Genomic DNA, 16,530 nt, shown 5'->3' on the forward strand with positions numbered 1-16,530 from the left:
CGACGTGGATTGCACCTGGTGGCCAGTAAAGGAGAAGGGACTGTGCATGGTGTGTCCTGCTCATGAACAAGTCATCTCCAGAGCCCAGTGGAAGCAAAAGGCACCATGGTTCAGTTGACTGACCTCCTGTTCTCAGCACAGGGCCACACTATCTGGAGAATCCTGCTGTGGCAAGTTAGTAGCCCAGATCTTCACATCACTGTCAGCCACTTTCCTGCAGCACCAGAGACTGGGCCAGGCGCTCAAAGTTGCACCAGAGACTGGTGGACCCGGGAGAGTCATCGGAGTGCAGCTTGGTCGCTCAGAAGATGCTCAGAAGATGAGTTATCGCCTGGGGAAGGATTCTAGGCAACTGGAATTCTACCAGGACTGAGAGGACTTTGAGGGATGTCACCCACGGTGGCCAGGACCTCCTGACCCTTTTCACAAATACAGGACTAGCCACAGAAGGACCCCTTGTGGACCGTATTGCATCTACAACATCCTTGCAGATCTTACCACTTCTTTTGCGACTAAAGGCTGCTTCCCCCACTGAGGTAACTTTTTCTGAGGACTTTCCTGGTTTCCTTCACTGGCTTCTTGTCAGAGGTGGTTGCCCAAAGTAACTGAAAATAACCACCTTGATATTTACCTACATTTTTCGTGGAAAAGTTTCTGAGTGTCAAATTTGTTGAATTTGCCAATCCTTCCTTACGGTTAAGTGAAAAGTGCATATTTATTTGTAAATTCTGTACCTCTGGAACCTTCTGATGGGTCTTTATCTTTTGGTGTCTAAAAATGCTTAAAATTAAATTTCATAAAGTGGTGGCAAATTTCTTGAGTGTTTTGTGTATTTCTTCTTCAGTTGTTTTGGTGCTTTTTAAAAGTTAATCACTTTCCTTTGTGTATGCCTTGCGACTCAGAGACACTGTTACCCAGGGTTGAGATAGAAGTTTGACAAATGAAACTTACTGGTCCGAAAGGGGGTTGGCAAGTTAGCTGTATGCTGAAACGTGTTACCTGTGAGAATAAACAATGGTAACATTGAAGCTCCAGCAAGTTCTTATTGTGGAACTTGGTGGTGAAATATGTAAGTTTTTTTTTTTTTTGTGTGTGTGTGTTATATTGATACCGCGCTGATGATATTAAATATGGTTTAATAACATATTATCTGGAACAACTGCGCTAATAAACACAGATTCACTCATTTATTCCCACAGATTATAGGTCAAATTCCACTTTTTGCCACAGTACAAAGTAGCAGACTGGGGAAAATGCCTCTAAAATTCTATTATATAACCACTTATCGGCAGAAAACATATATGACACATACTCAGAAGGGGTAGTTATATTACAAACCACTTTTCCACTATAGAAATGACTAGCAAAACTGATTGGAGTAAGGTCTCTTGAATTTGTGTTTTTTAGGAACATTTTTCTTGTAAGTTACACCCTCTTTTGTTTGTAGTTTGCAAAAGTGAGGTTTCTCTGGGCCGCTGGACTCCAGTCTAACAAAAGGTGCTGCGAACTGATTAAGCTACCTCTGTCTATATACTGGACTACTAATCAAATTTAATCATCAATGTTAGTTGTTGGGGAAAACTGATGTGACATCTAAAGAGTTGTGACTCCTAAACTCTTTATTTTAAAATGTAAACACTCCTATCTGTACAGTGCAAATAAATATTTTGGAAACTCCCAAAGTCTGTACCCGGGATGTTACTTTTGCTTAATTTGAAATGTAAACAGATTTTGTATAAAAATAATTGTTTCTTTAACAATTTTCTTTAAGTGTTACGTGCTTTCCCGCTGCTGGAAAAGTAGTTCGAAATCGAAACATACTTCTGATGCACTTTGTGAGGTATTGCTCCTATTTACTGGGTTTACATTAATTCATTTGTCAAAAAATCATCATGTAGTCCCAGTAGAACTGTAGAAGGGAGACTAACCTGGTCATTGTGTTGTTTGTCTTCATCTAGTTTATATAGTGTTTTGTTTAACAGTTGATAATCATTGTTAACTCAACACAATCTGATTCCTGTCTTTTTTGTTTTTTTAATACATTATTTATTTTCATCACAAGTGTACGCACTTCGTGGTGAAATCAATCCACCCATAGACTGAGCACGGTTATGTTCCTTGATGTTTTACTGTGGTACATTTTAAAACATTTCTTTTGAGTCGCTTGCACTTCTGTTTCTCTATTTTTGTAGTATATTGTGTAAATGCGTCTTCTACTTACCTAACAGATACTTTGTGATAGAGTCCAATGACTCGTGTAAAGAATTGTAGTCAAGTGGGGAAAAAGAACAAGGATCACAGGTACACTAATTGAAGTACTCTTAATGTTCAAAAAGTACCATGCTTCTAGGACCACATATTCTCTTTGAATATGGATATCCAGCACGATATCACCATCACTCCTGAATGCTATCTTACCACCGACTTTCATATGGGAATATCTTCCTATACAAGTTGAAACTTGTTTAAGTATGTTGATAAATCTACCCCTACTGACCACATCTGATAGTTGACCAGTGTTGCTGCACTACTGTAGCCCAGACACGTTATTTCGTTTTCTGTGTCACAACATGCAGTGCCTCAGAAGCTCATGATTTTTACTTTCTGTTAGATTTTTCTTGAAACGTGGGCAAGCTTCTTTTTCAGATATCTCACAACTGTTTGGCATCCACTTTAAGGTTTTGCGGAGACAGCAGTTTCACTGTTGGCAAAGTCGTTTGTAAACAAAAAAAACATAAGTCTTAAAGACCAGCCCATTACTCAGGATTGGTTTCCTTCAACATCACTCTCCTGTTTCCTATTGGTCAGCACCTCCTGGGGTTTCTGTTTGCCCTTGCATTGGTGCATGGACCAAGTGCAGTTTCTTGTCTGCAGCCAGTGTCCTTCTACTGGCAGCATGCTTATGCAGGTACCTTTTTTCACTTTTTGTCACGCACTATGAGTGCATGTGTCTGCAGTCCATCCCTCCCACTGTCCCTGCTCTTGCCCCAACCTCACCCCTCCTTTGGCTGTCTGTTGTGTTGCTGCTTCCTTACTTCTCCCCACAACTCCTCTGTGTGGTTTTCTTCACTCCTCCCACTGGCTGTTGTTGCTGCTCTCTCCCCGCACCTCCCTAATGTTTCTTCCCCCACCCTCCTCCTGCTGTTTGTTGTAGCTGCTCCCTCCTCCTCTGCACTTCCATTGTGTTGTTTTCCCTTCCTCCTGCTGCCCATTGCTGCTGCTCTTTCCCCCACACTTCTCTCATGTTGCTTTCCCTGTGCCCTCCTCCTGTTGTCTGTTGTTGCTGCTCCCTCTACCAAAACATGTTGCTTGCCCCCCTTTGCTTTTTTTGGCCATATTGTACAGCAGCGCAGGCTGCTGTGCAACAGGGGTTAAAGGGGGGAAAAGCGGTATGACGTGGTCAACGCTGGCGTCGTCAGTGTTTTTTTTTTATTTTTTTTTTTAATTTTTTTAAAATTTACTTTAGGCCATGTTACTCGGCAGCCTGTGATGCTGTGCAGCATGTCTAAAAACATTGACAAAGCCAATAGATCGCGCATAGGCGAAACCTATTGGCTTTGCCAATGCGTGTTAAAAATTAGCTTGGTGTCCTATCTTTAGTTAGCCTCCATTTGCAAAGGCAAAAGTTCTGAGAGATCCACAAACTTTATTTTGTGTGTGTGTTTTTTTTATATATATATCTACTGTGTCCGGGGTGTCAATTTGCTGTACATATTCTTAACATATACAAATGACTCTTCTAGCATGGTCTGGGACTCTGACGCCGTGTTTCTTATAGAAGACCTTTTTTTTTTTTTTTTTCTGACTAAATATATTGGCCTGATGTAGTATATTTAAAAACTGGTCACGGGGCTCCTGGCTGGTGTGTCTTACAGATGGGCTTTTTTAGGATGCCTTTGCCTCGGCATCCGGAACTGGGACTGTATTGTTGTGGGTTTTTCCCCCCCTCTTTTTAATAAGGAAAGCAAGCAAGGCAACAGTACTCTGTGCCGCTTCTGTCTGTAAAGGAGCCCATTTTATTTGCGGACTACTGCGTAAATGTCGAGCCACGACTTTAATAGAGGTGGCGTACAAGTGTTACATCCTGCTCTTTATAGGACAACGTTCTTCCCACTGGCATCGGAAGGGCACCCTGCAATATCTACATCATTACAGACTCCCTCCTAAGTAACACTCTGGGAAACTTCCTGCGGCCCCCTCCTTACCTGCACATGCGTGCAGGGGCAGGAGATCCCCAGAGGACCTTCAAGCCTTTGGGGTGGTCTAGCACGGAGGTGAGGTCCGCCGGGCTGTTTAGACTAATTTGCTAGGGCAGTACAGTACTCTGTTCCACTTTTGGTAGCCTGATGTCAAAATGAGGCTTGGCAGAGCCGCCCTGGCACTCCCATCAGGGACTTTAAATCAAGGCCTGTTTTTATTGACATCTTTTTAAACTTTGTATTGGCGTTACTCAGTTGTGTGTTGCCCACTATCCACATGCTCCGAAAATGCGGAAAGTGTCTTTGTGATTACTGTGGTCACATTTTTCAGCATCATAAACCGCTTCTTATTAGTATTAGTCATTCATATCATCTTATATTTTTTAACCGCTGGGATTAATGTTAGAGAAGAAGAGGAAAACGCTGAATCATTTAGAAGTCCATGGTTAAAGCCTGTCTGGAAATTATCTTCTACTTCTATTTTTACCAGTTTTGTAACTTATAGCAAAGATGGACTTCGAAGCTTTTTCTTTTTTTCAATTCAGCTAATTAGTCATCTGATCGTGTATTATGCTGCAAACAGCGATGTTGGCGCATTTTACCACCTTCAAAGTACGTTATAGGAGTGTCCTTCTTAGAGTGGTGGTTAAACACAGGAGCCCACCTATTTTGACGTGTTTTTTTTTTTTTTCTGCACACCTGGAGTTTCTTCTCGAGGACGAAAAGTAAATCGCTTCCTGATAGTTTAGAAAGCATACATTTTTGTCAGACTCCAGATAACTGATGTACGCACCAGTCAGCAATCTCTGAAGAGACAGAACATTACAGAAACTGAGGTACATTAAATAGGAATTATCTCTTGCTAGCTTGTTGAATAGCAAAGGACGAAAGAAGGCAATTATAAATTCGTATTGCTGCAAATAAAAGTAAACCCTATAATTGTAGGTATGCTTTAATTTAATGTTCACAACATTCATAGACGTTTTACTAAATAACAGAAACTGTACTCTACAGCATTAACAGGAGAGACCAAAATAGAGGAGGTAGATAACCTGAAATGTATGCATGTCCTCTAAATTATAGGCAGTTGTGATTTGCTTTTCCAATTATCTATTATGTGCCAGATACCACAGTGGTTTTTTTTTTTCAAGTTTTAAACAGAACACTATATGACATCTTCATTTAACGGGGTCCTTCATCTGTCTGAAATTCTCAGTCTTAAAATCAGAATATTGAAAAGAAAATTTACTCCGCTTTTTGACAGAAAAGATGGTTTCATTCCGAGGTTCTATTGTAATTGTATAGATTAATTTCCGTCACTCATAAAAATCACCTGTCCATCATTTACGTCATTCATACGTCTTACTCATTAAATATGTTGTGTCCGTGTAGCTTGTTAATCGAGTGGAAGTGGTGCTCAGGTAAGAAATGCCTTTTCAATCGAAAGATCGGGCACAGTTGACCAGGCCTCTTAAGGAAATGTGCCTCTTTGTGTTAGCCGGTCGAAATAGTTAGATGTTTTTCTGCTTTTCTCCTTTTGCTGTATGTGACGAGTGTTTTCGCTTGAGATTATTTTATAAAGAGGGTTCCCCGAAAATATTACCTCGAAATTAGTTTATAAAGAGTGGTTCCTCTTTCCAAACAAAATACAAGAATGTAGATGCTCAACTCAATGTTCCTGTATCCTTAACGAAAGGAACTGCGGTGTAAGTAGACATTTAATTAACTCTCCGTGGGCGCAGACCATAAGTTTTTCGACATCTATATCCAACTTAATTATGAAAAAAAGGAAAGACACGCATTTGCAAGGTCAAGTTTTTTCCCGATTCATGAGAATTTTTTAATTTATTCTCGCAAACCATATGTGCCAATTTGGAAATTCTACATGCGAGGTGGACTTTGTCCATTCGCAGATTGCGGACATGGGAAAAATATGTAGCATGTCCACTTACAAAAGTTGCTAACTCCAAACTCGTTTATTTCTCGGTATTAGCTTGTTATTTGCAGTTAGTCAATCGCAATGAAATAGATTCACTTCCGGCAGAGGCCTATGAAGCGGAAACACTCCTCAGAAATGATGGTGGCAACAATAGAACAGTGGCTTCTTTGTAGGAAAACAAACCAAAAGTTTGAATTTACTCCGATAGAATTGTACCGTTAAACATTCATTTCACTATCCACAGAAAAATACACCTGGCAACTAGTCTGCTGGGACTGGGCCACCCTTTGCTTTCAGTGTAGTTTCTTATCAGATCTGTGTTTGAGAAGCTCTTATTCAAAACCTGTGTTAGGCCCTGATGTCAGCATACCCATGCGACCCTGACAGATTGGCCTTGGCCTACAGTTTCTGACTGCAGATTTTCAGTACAGTAAAGGTACAACATGCTAGTTTCTCATAACCTACTGCAGTTAGAGTGCAATGTGACGCGTATTTTGTGTTTCCAGGGCATTGTCAAGACTGAAAATAAGAAAAATGCAACAAGAAGTGCCGACACACATTGTTCTGCTTCTACTCCAGTTGGTGGGAACCAAAAGGTTTGTAATACTTTGTTGTGGCGCCGTTCACGTTATTGCTTTATCGTCGGAAAATGTGATTTTATGCTGTTAATTTGATTCACATTTTTATAAATACATCCAAATATTGTATCTCTAAAAATATAATGCAGAGTTTGTTTCTATGAAGTATAGGTGCGAATTAAAACATTTTTCAAAAACGAAATGAACTTAGATGTTTTTGGAATGAAATATCTGAAGTGACTTAGTTGAGAAGAATTGATGATACTGATATTCTCTGCGCGTTTTCTATTTCATCATATTGTCTGACAGAAGAGCCTGGACATTTCTTTTTTATACTGGAAGAGCCATCTGATCCTAACTCAGTATTGGATTCGTTTCATAGAGTGTATCATATTGCAACATTTCTGCTTGGGCTTAGTCAACTGTCACAGATATTCTGTTAGGGTATATTTTTCTAAGAGCATGTATGCATTCTGTGGGTAGGAGTCAATTCTCTCAGTAAACATTTCATCTTTGTCAGTGTTTCACTTCTGATGGATACTTCTAACCGCACGTTCATCACCTTCTAGACTCCCCTAGGTGGCAGACTGGATCTGAAAATGTTTCTAGCAATTGCTCCCAGACACCGTTAGGTGTGCATTCAGACTCTGCAGTAGCCTTGTCCCACCTCTGTATGTGACATGTGTAAGCGCTACGCTCACACACTGATGTTTGTTTCTTTTTTCTGCAAACGTTAATGCAGATCAGGCGTTCCACTAGCAAACCTTTTTGGTTCCTCACCAGCTTCCCTAACAATACTTTGTGTGACAGTGTGATATAAATGTCTCACCTTAAGGCTAAAACCTTCAATCCATGCATCCCCTGCATGAAGCAGATGTCCGTTACAGACACGCATAACGTCCGTCTTTGGTGTAGTAGATCCAAGCAATATTCCGAGTCCTGTGACAAGTGCTGTCTGATGCACCTGAAGGCCTTCAAGCAGTGGGAGGTAAACTTGTATGTTGCCAACCACAAGAAACGAGATTCATTACCCCCCAGGTTGCTGGCCAATTTTTGATGTATGTCCTGCACACGATTCAGGTTCCGTTAATCAGGAATGTCTAAGTTGAAGTCGAGGGCTAAATATTGACAAAAACATGAATATTCCTAGTGGGAGGCTCAAAACCAAAGGGCCGACTCAGCACCAGATCTATTCTGACCCAATCCCACCGCTGGAACTATTGTAACTTTAATTTTCTGAGCCATCCTCAACAGCAGGTAGAGGCCTTCAACGAGACAGTGCTGTATCTTTTCAAGATAATTCCAGGTCCCCCAGAAGCACATTTGGGCCTCATGGTTCTGCCAAGGCTTCCAACTGGGTTACAGCCAGCAGGTCCTACCCTTGCACAGACTGCCACCTCATTATACTGGTGGTGGATTGTATTTAGGTCCCCAGAATACCATTATCTTGACACTTCACCAGAGACAAAATTGGACTCCCTATTGACGCCCCCAATTTTTAATAGTAGTAGTCAGCTTAGGTCCTAGGTGAAATGTTGCATCCAGGCTCTTCAACTTCAGAGCTTTTTTCAGTGAGGCTCTGACACATTCTTAGTGTGGCATGGTTGAAGCCTTGCTCTGCACTTTCAGTAAATTTCCCCATCACTAAACACATTAGGCCTGCTCTGTGTGGCTCAGCTTTCTTGACTCAGCAGACATCACCGAAAAGTCTTGTGGTGCAAACGTAAGCAGGCAAAGTCAACCAAAATACGTTCCCTACTGGACTTCTAGTAGAGAATCGAAGTGCATTGATCAGCTTGCCAATAGGGTGTTCCCAGCCAGTTTGGCATTGTGCTCACTGATTGCAGTCTGCCTGTTGGAAAATAAATTCACACCCTATTTTGTACACGGGTATTGCCAGTGTTCCCTCAGGAATTTTAGAATTCCTTTGCACAAACAGTCCAGAAAGGACTGAAAACAACTAAATCCATTTTGAGGACTGATCTGGGCATCAAAATGAGGAGTGTGTAGATTTATTGACCTGCATTGCTGTAGATTTATTGGCCTGCCAAGCTGAGCTCCATACTTTTCTCCGTAAACATGCAGGCATCCCTCTTGAGTATGCCCTGTGCTTGCTCATAGCTGTATAGTGACGTCTTGAAAGAGATTTAAAGATAGCCGCGCCACATTCCAATCCTTGGGTTCTCGCTCTCTGGACGGCAATCCCCTCAGCAATACTGGACGTTCAGGAGTTACTCCTAGGCCATGCTTACCTCAAAGGGCAGCCATCTCAGCTGGTGTGGCAGCCTGCCCAGCCCTTTTGAGACCCAAGGGATGGGGTGACAGGAGTAGATGGAAGTACTACCACCAAAATAGCTAGTCCCATTCGTCTTCTTCCCCTGCCACTAAGTCGCTTTGGTTCCTCCCTCAGAAGTCACCCGAAGCCAGTAGGGGCCAGAATGCACTATAATCTGCTCAACTAGCAGGGTGTTACCTCAAACCACAGGATCTTGATGGTTGTCTGCCATCATAACTTTCAAACTCTATAGTCCCTACACCTCCCCTACAGTTCCTCCTGTTTTCACACAGACCTTAGTAGAGCATGCCTTTGTCCCTTGCCAAAGAGGTTCAGTCATTGATAGAGAAGGAGACAATGCATAGAGTCTCCATAAAGGAGAGAGGCATTATGAGGTATCCTCAGTACTTCTTTTTGCACAAAAAGAACTGAAGGACCTGAACGATTTCAAAATGGTTGTTCTTGAGAACCTTTCTTCACACCGATAAATTCAAGATGCTAACTCTGGCTAGGTCCTCACCTGTACATCCTGGGGATTGGATTGAGCTTGCAGAATGCATATGTTCGTGTACCTGTCCTGCTGTCCCAGCAGGTGGTTCCTCTACTTCATGGTGGGTTTTGAGCATTTCCAGTTTACTGCTCTATCCTTCAACCTCACTTCTGCCTCTCGGTTGCTTACAAAGTTGATGGAGGTGGTCTCAGTCCATCCTTGCAAGTGGGGGGAGTACATATACTCCTGTACCTCCAACAGTGGTTAGTGCAGGCACGTTCCTCACAGTAAATAGCGGACTATCTGCAGATAAACATCACCCATATTCACTAGGGATCTTCATCAATGAGCTGAAATCCTACATTTGGCCAGTGCCAAGGAATCCCTTTACAACAGCAGTTATGGGCATAGTGGCATTCAAAGCCTTTCCACCCCCTTAGTGAGTCCAGGACATGCAGAATATATTCCTTCTTTTTTCAGGCTCAATCCTGTGTTCCAGCCCAGGTGATTCTGAGGCTTCTTGGTCTCCTGATCTGGTGTATTCTGCTAGTACCTTGACACATACAGGATCTACAGTGGAATGTTTACCTTCATTAGGTTCAGCACTTGGGGGTGCCTTTCGGACATCATCTGTTGTTAAAGTCAGATTAGGCAGCTCTTGACCTTCAATAGTAGATGAAAGATTCCACTCAGACTTTTTACAGGCCCTTTTCCATAGTTATACCCCTTCCCCATCCAGAGCTCACAGTGGTGACTAACACTTCTACTCTGGGCTGGGGATGGGGGCACCTGGACAAGGTGGAGATCAAACACTGTCAGTATTCTTGAGCTGCATGCCATCCAACTAGCTCTTAAGGTCTTTCTACCGCCATCAGGAGCAGTTGTGTGCAACCATCATGTGGTACAACAGCATATAGAGCAGTGTGGTGTTATGTATGCTGTGCTAGGAATCATAGATGGTGTGGCACTGGCTGGAGCTAGAGTGAATTTCCTTGATTATCAGCTACCTGGTGGGTCCTTAAATGCCACAGCAGTGGAGCTCAGCCGGCGGCACCTAGCAAATCTTGAGTGGCAAGTGCACCCGGAGGTGGGCCAAGAAATATTTTGCCAGATGATGTATCTTGTGTAGATCTTTTGATCACCTCCAAGAATGTCTAGCTTTATGCACTCCATAGTTCACCCATCAAGATTCCTGGGAGGCAATCAGTTCTGGACATTGGGCAAAGTTTGTAGCCTGGTACAATGACCACCTGGTCAATCTGCTGCAGACTAAACTTTCTGGTATACTTCTGTTTGTCATTTATTTGGCTTGGTGCAAAGCCTTGCCTTAGGCATTATTAAAGGTTATTTGTCAACCCTCTAGACTTTTCTGTTTTTGCCAGATCAAACGTCTGCATTTGAGTCACTAATAGTAATGCACTTTATGAAATGGCTCATATATGCTTTGAAATGGCTCATATATGCTTTGTCCTGTGCCTTTTAGTATACCGCACTGGAAGTTAATTTGTTGATTCTTTGGTCTGGGACATCCACCCCTCACCTGTTTTAGAAATGCACAAATATTTATTTTTATTTAATAATTCACCCTTACTAGAAGTCTTCTCATACAACACCAAGGAAACAATTCTGGTGGTCAGGACTGGGGTGTCACCACATTGCAGGGTAGACTCACAGATGGCAGAGTTCAGGTGCTGGAATTGAGTTTGACAGAGCCTTCTGTCCCTACGGCTCAAGTCAGGAGGCCAGCCCGCTACCATGGTCCATCGACATTCAGAGGAGCCTTCACTTACCAGTCTAGCCGTTGGTCTTCATCTGCCCGCCCCCCACACCAAACCTGCAGCCTCTTTATGAACCCAGAGTTCCTCATTGAAAAGCATTGGGTGCCCAATGCTGTCTTTGCACCCTGCACCCAGCCGACCCTGTGCCGCTGAGGCCGTGTGTTTGGTGCTATCCTGTTTCCCCTCCCCAACCCCTCCAAGTGCTTATCTAAACCCCCCTGGGGCCCATGCTCTGAGACCATGGATTCTTACCTGCAAACTATTCACTTCCAAGTGCTTCCTGCCTCAATAGGATTCCGTTGGGTGCCCAGCACCAACTTTGACCTCTGCACCCGTCTGACCCTCGTGGTGCACCCTTGGTGTCTTCCTAAACTTTACCCTGTGGACACCTTAACCCCCGAAGACTGGGACCATAAGTCTAAGACTTATCTATAAACTGCGCATGTACTTCCCTCCCCAGGACTGCATTGCTTTCAATGAAAATTGCGCTGTCTACTTTTGATATTGAAAAGTATTACTTACCTGTAAACTGTTTTGCCTGTGAATTGCCAACAAAGTGCATTTGATACTTGAAAGTGGTACGTTCTTGAAAATTTACTTACCTGCAACAAAGACCCTCTGGTTCTTGAAATAAAGTAACAAAGTATATTTTTCTGATACATAAAACATTGGACTGGAGTTAGTCATTGCGTGTGTGCCTCATTTCTTGACTGTGTACAACAAATACTCAGCACTACCCCCTGATAAGCTTAACTGCTCGACCACACTACCACAAAAGAGAGCATTAGTATTATCTACTTTAGCCTCTGTAAAGCCTCTGGGGATCCAGTGCATACCATACCTTACTTTGGTATAGTATATACAGAGCCAACTTTCTACAGCGACCACCACTAGGTAATATATATGGTTTGTGTGTGTGTAAAACCTTCACCTAACTAACGGCCCGTAACCTTTTTTTTTTTGTGTGTGTGAATTTCGAAGGTTTTAAAAAAAATTATTTTTCCCTACCTATAACGTCCTTATCAGTTAAAAAAAAAAAAAAAAAATATATATATATATATATATATACATACATACATACATACATACACACACACACATTGACTACTAATCTATTTTATTTTTTGTATTTATAAAATTATTTTTTTACACTGGTGAATAATAAGGGAAATATTTATGGGGATAGTGACATGGTTCAGAATGGCAGAAAATTAGATGCATAACGATGAGACACTCGTACTTGGTGAAGAATGATCCTGTAGTTAGGGACACGGTATCGAAAATAGATAAATACAAAAGGAAAATCCATGAGAGATGTCTTGGTTAACACTAATCCTGAACTTGCCCTTGTACCCTAGTGTACTTAGGAAGCACAGTACACCAGGTATTTAAGTGTACTTTGCAGCATGTATGTGTGATAAAGAACTCTAACAAAACGTACCTGAGGGCACATCATTTTAATATGGTGCACAAAGGAGAGGAGAAGCTACTTTAATATTTTGTAGTTAACAATGTCCCCAAAGCTTTGAGAAGCGGCAACAGAGGGAAAAAAGTTGAAACAGCTAGAATCACGGTAAATACTTGAACTAGACACTAAAAACCCTGAGGGTCTTAATATGTAGGAGGATCTGTACACATTTCGCTAATTCTTTTCAAGATTCCAGGAAAGACACACTAATGTCTTTATTTGTTGTATGCAATTTTAATTTTTTTTCTCTTTTTTGATATGGAATAATCATTATTACTAGTACAGGGACAGTAATGCAGAATGCTTAAGTATGACATTATGGCCCACTTGTGAGACATAGTTTTGAGCAGCTATACAGTGTAATATGTGAAGAAAAGCATTAATTGGGCCACTCCAATTGGAGTTATGAGATTTTTGTTTAGATTTGGAGACTAAAATATTTCTGGCCTTTGAACCACTCTTGGAAGGGTCCAGTCTCTTCCTCTTCCCATCCCTCACTTTATAATTGACTTTAATTTTTAATTGTAATCTCCACATACTGTAAATGTAACTCTAACCATTGTGATTCCTACATTTAGCCTCATTGCTTGCCCAGAGTCATAATGACATTATGTATCTCTTGTACAGCAAAACAATCCCTTGATTTTTTTTTGTGATGTTTTTTTTTTGTGTGGGTCGCAAGTGGCTTCTGTCAAGGTTAGTTGTCACTTTCTTAAAATGTCCCCATGGAATTTAGACTCTGCACTAGGATCTTCCTCGTTTTTAGAGCACTGCTGAATCTGAGGATGAATTTTTGTTCTGACCCTAAGAGTAAAGGCATCATTGTTAGCACCATTTTTGGGGAATTTTGCATTGAGTGAATGTCTAACACTGCCAGAAATATTCAACACGTTGTAGATTTAATGTAATCATTGCATCACAGATTTTTATCGACAATTTGATTTTACTTTTTGGAACTTTAAATAAATCCATGTTTATTTGCTTATTCGTTTAACAGGGATTAAATAAAGGTGGATCAGTTTTAAAAAAGCAAATCTCTACATCAAGTACCTCATCAGCAAAAAAAGATGGAACCTTGCAAAAGATTGGAGATTTCTTGCACAGTTCTCCTTCCATCTTCCACAGTAAAGGTCTGTATGTATATATTGTGATTGAAGGTTGAGCTAGTATTTAGTTTACTTTTTGGGATATGAGAAAATATAGATATCCAAAATATAAATTTGCATTGCGTTCAAGATCTTACACTGTCAGTCTAAAATTACAACTTGGGTTCTTTTTTAGCCAAAAGCACCTGACCCATCAGTGCTTGGTAACACTCTTTCGTCTACTTTGGGGCAGTCGGACAGTGCATTATATTCACTCATCCAGACCCCACATTTAATTTAACTAGAGCTAAATGAAGATCTGACGATGTTGTCACCTATATTCAAATTGCTTTATGCTTTGTGCAAATTTGTTGGCACACAAGTAATTTTAGGGTCGGATGTGGAGTTCTGTAGTAATTGAAATCCTCCAGTTTCTGTGTTAATTGCTATTCTTGGAGTTGAGTCCATCACTGCACTATCCCTGTAGCAGATGAAATCCCATTGCCTTGTGTTGCATTTTCTCCGCACATTAGAAGATTGTCATTACCAAACACTCCCAACGGCGATCTCCTTAACCCTTTTAAAGTGCAGTACTCTGCTACACAGACATTGACTTTGTTTGATATTTCTTCATTGCAAGAGTAACAAATTTAATTGTGTTTGTGCATGCAGTAGGCCACAACTTGAACTTATAACACCACCACCACTCAGCACATAGGTCAGCACCTGTGCCAGCACAGTACAGCTATAGATGCCCAACTTACTGGCCGCACACAGCAGCAAGCATACACACCTAAACACTAAACAGCACCATGCATATCTACACTCCTGCACTAAACAAATGTTAGTAGAGTAACATACCATAGAGCAGTACAAAACAGTAGTAAAGCATGCAGTACTGTACACTATTAAGCAGGCACTATAGCCTGGAACATAGACAAGTGGTGCACAATTATCTAAAGACAGCACACAGTGTCACACTAACAAACGTGCAGTATTGCAGTATAGCCCTAAACCCATTCAGTCCAGGCTCAGCACAGCACTAAGGAAAGCAGAAAAGATTCAGGCTTTGTTGTTCCAACCCTAGATGGCTGGTATCTTGCAGGTAATCATCAGTGAAGTTTGAAGGGTCCTTATTCAGCGCAGCACTAAACTCAGATTTTGGCAATGGAAACATACATGGTTCAGCACCAAGAACATAGCAACTGCACCAACGTCACAGAGGTCTCAGAAAAGGGGTGAGACAGCAGGGCAGCCTCCCTATTAATTCCGTCCCCCAGTTTACAAAACTACTCAAATTTGAATTGAGATAAGAAACCTATCTCTTAGATTGCACCGACTTTACAGGATTTGGCCTCAGACAGCAGTTTCCGCTCCTCTAACCAGGTTTTAAAGCAACATCTCTGGTTGCAGCTATTTCCTGTGCTAGTGTATTTTGCTGGGGCATTTCTGAATCTATCAAAAGTGTTACCTTGCATGGCACAACAGTGGTGGGTTAAACATAAGCTCCTCTTTCTTCGATTCCAGCCGTTCTGATGTCGAGCAGTTTTGTAATTTTCTCCCTGAAGTATTTCTATAATATTTTGAGCCATGTTCACTTCTAAAAAAAAGTATGGATCTGGAAGACATTGTATTTGCAGATGTCATTGCAAATCTCCAGCCTGTACCCTTTTGAGACCTTCAAAACCAATGTGACCTGCCGACAGAATTGTTTACATCTACAGAAGATTTCACAAGAGATAAAGTGATAACTGAGAAAGCAGTGCAAGTCGATGTCCCAGTTGAGAGGAAGGTCCCAGGAGTGGTCGAAGGTTCCTCAATCATTGTTGTCCCCCTCCAAGTCCTTGGGACAATAGGTAAGTCGAGGCATAAGAAGTAGTCGATGAAGATACTCGTCCGTCTGCCGGGGAGATGCAGGAGCATCGTCTCTCTAGGCCTCCATCTGCGGGGCCTGCGTCTGGGTTGACTCAGCGTCTTCCTGACTTTCCAGGAGCCGGAGTGAAGCCTGCCCAACTTAAAGAAATTTGTGAGGCTATGTGCCTCATTTTTAGGCAGTCCGACTCTGCTGGCGTGCCTTCGGGCCCACCATAGTCAGAAGGGGCCCCATCGAGTTCTGCACCGGTGGCTTCGGCCTCTGGTAAGAGTAGCACCCAGGGAATCCATCCTTGGATCAGAAATGGTGTCGGTTGTACCACCTCAACCTTCCTTGATTCCGGTCCTGAACCAGACTTTCCCGGCATCGCCTGCTCCCCCATAACAGATGCTGAGCCTTATCCCATGGGCTGTGTTACGGCGAGGAATTGTTGGGCGGTGTGGGGGAGAATTCCAGCTCCAAAAATCTGTGGACTGGCAGACGGTCTTGAGTTAAGACAGTGGTCTGGGTATCTCCTGGGATACTGCTGGCATGCTTTCTCCTCCTACCATGGCTATGGAGGAGAGTGCTTCATATTCTGTGGTGGTGTGAAGAGCAGCTGAGGTCCTGGACCTTGAGTTGCCTTTAGTAGGATATCAGGACTAACCTCCTGACCGAGGTGCTTCAGGCTGGAACTTCATCTTCCAAACCCCTGCCCCCTTCAAAGAAGCCTTTATAGATGTCCTACAGGGTACCTGGTCAAACTTACCACAGGGACTCCTGTGAACAGGACAATTGCCCGTTGCAATCACCCTGCTTTGAGCGAACCAAGTTTCTTTACGCAGCACCCTACCTCTGATAGCTTG

At 42.2% G+C, this 16,530-nt stretch overlaps 1 protein-coding gene across 1 annotated transcript in view; it reads left to right on the forward strand.

The window, feature by feature from the left end:
• KIF20B (kinesin family member 20B) overlaps window positions 1–16,530 on the forward strand; it is a 434,415-nt gene that overhangs the window by 393,899 nt on the left and 23,986 nt on the right. Inside the window, exons 31-32 of the mRNA XM_069239865.1 lie at window positions 6,645–6,734; window positions 13,725–13,857. Coding sequence (XP_069095966.1) covers window positions 6,645–6,734; window positions 13,725–13,857 — 223 coding nt within the window. The remainder of the gene's footprint in view (window positions 1–6,644; window positions 6,735–13,724; window positions 13,858–16,530) is intronic.

Source organism: Pleurodeles waltl, chromosome 6 (genome assembly GCF_031143425.1).
Source record: "Pleurodeles waltl isolate 20211129_DDA chromosome 6, aPleWal1.hap1.20221129, whole genome shotgun sequence".
Taxonomy (NCBI): Eukaryota; Metazoa; Chordata; class Amphibia; order Caudata; family Salamandridae; genus Pleurodeles; species Pleurodeles waltl.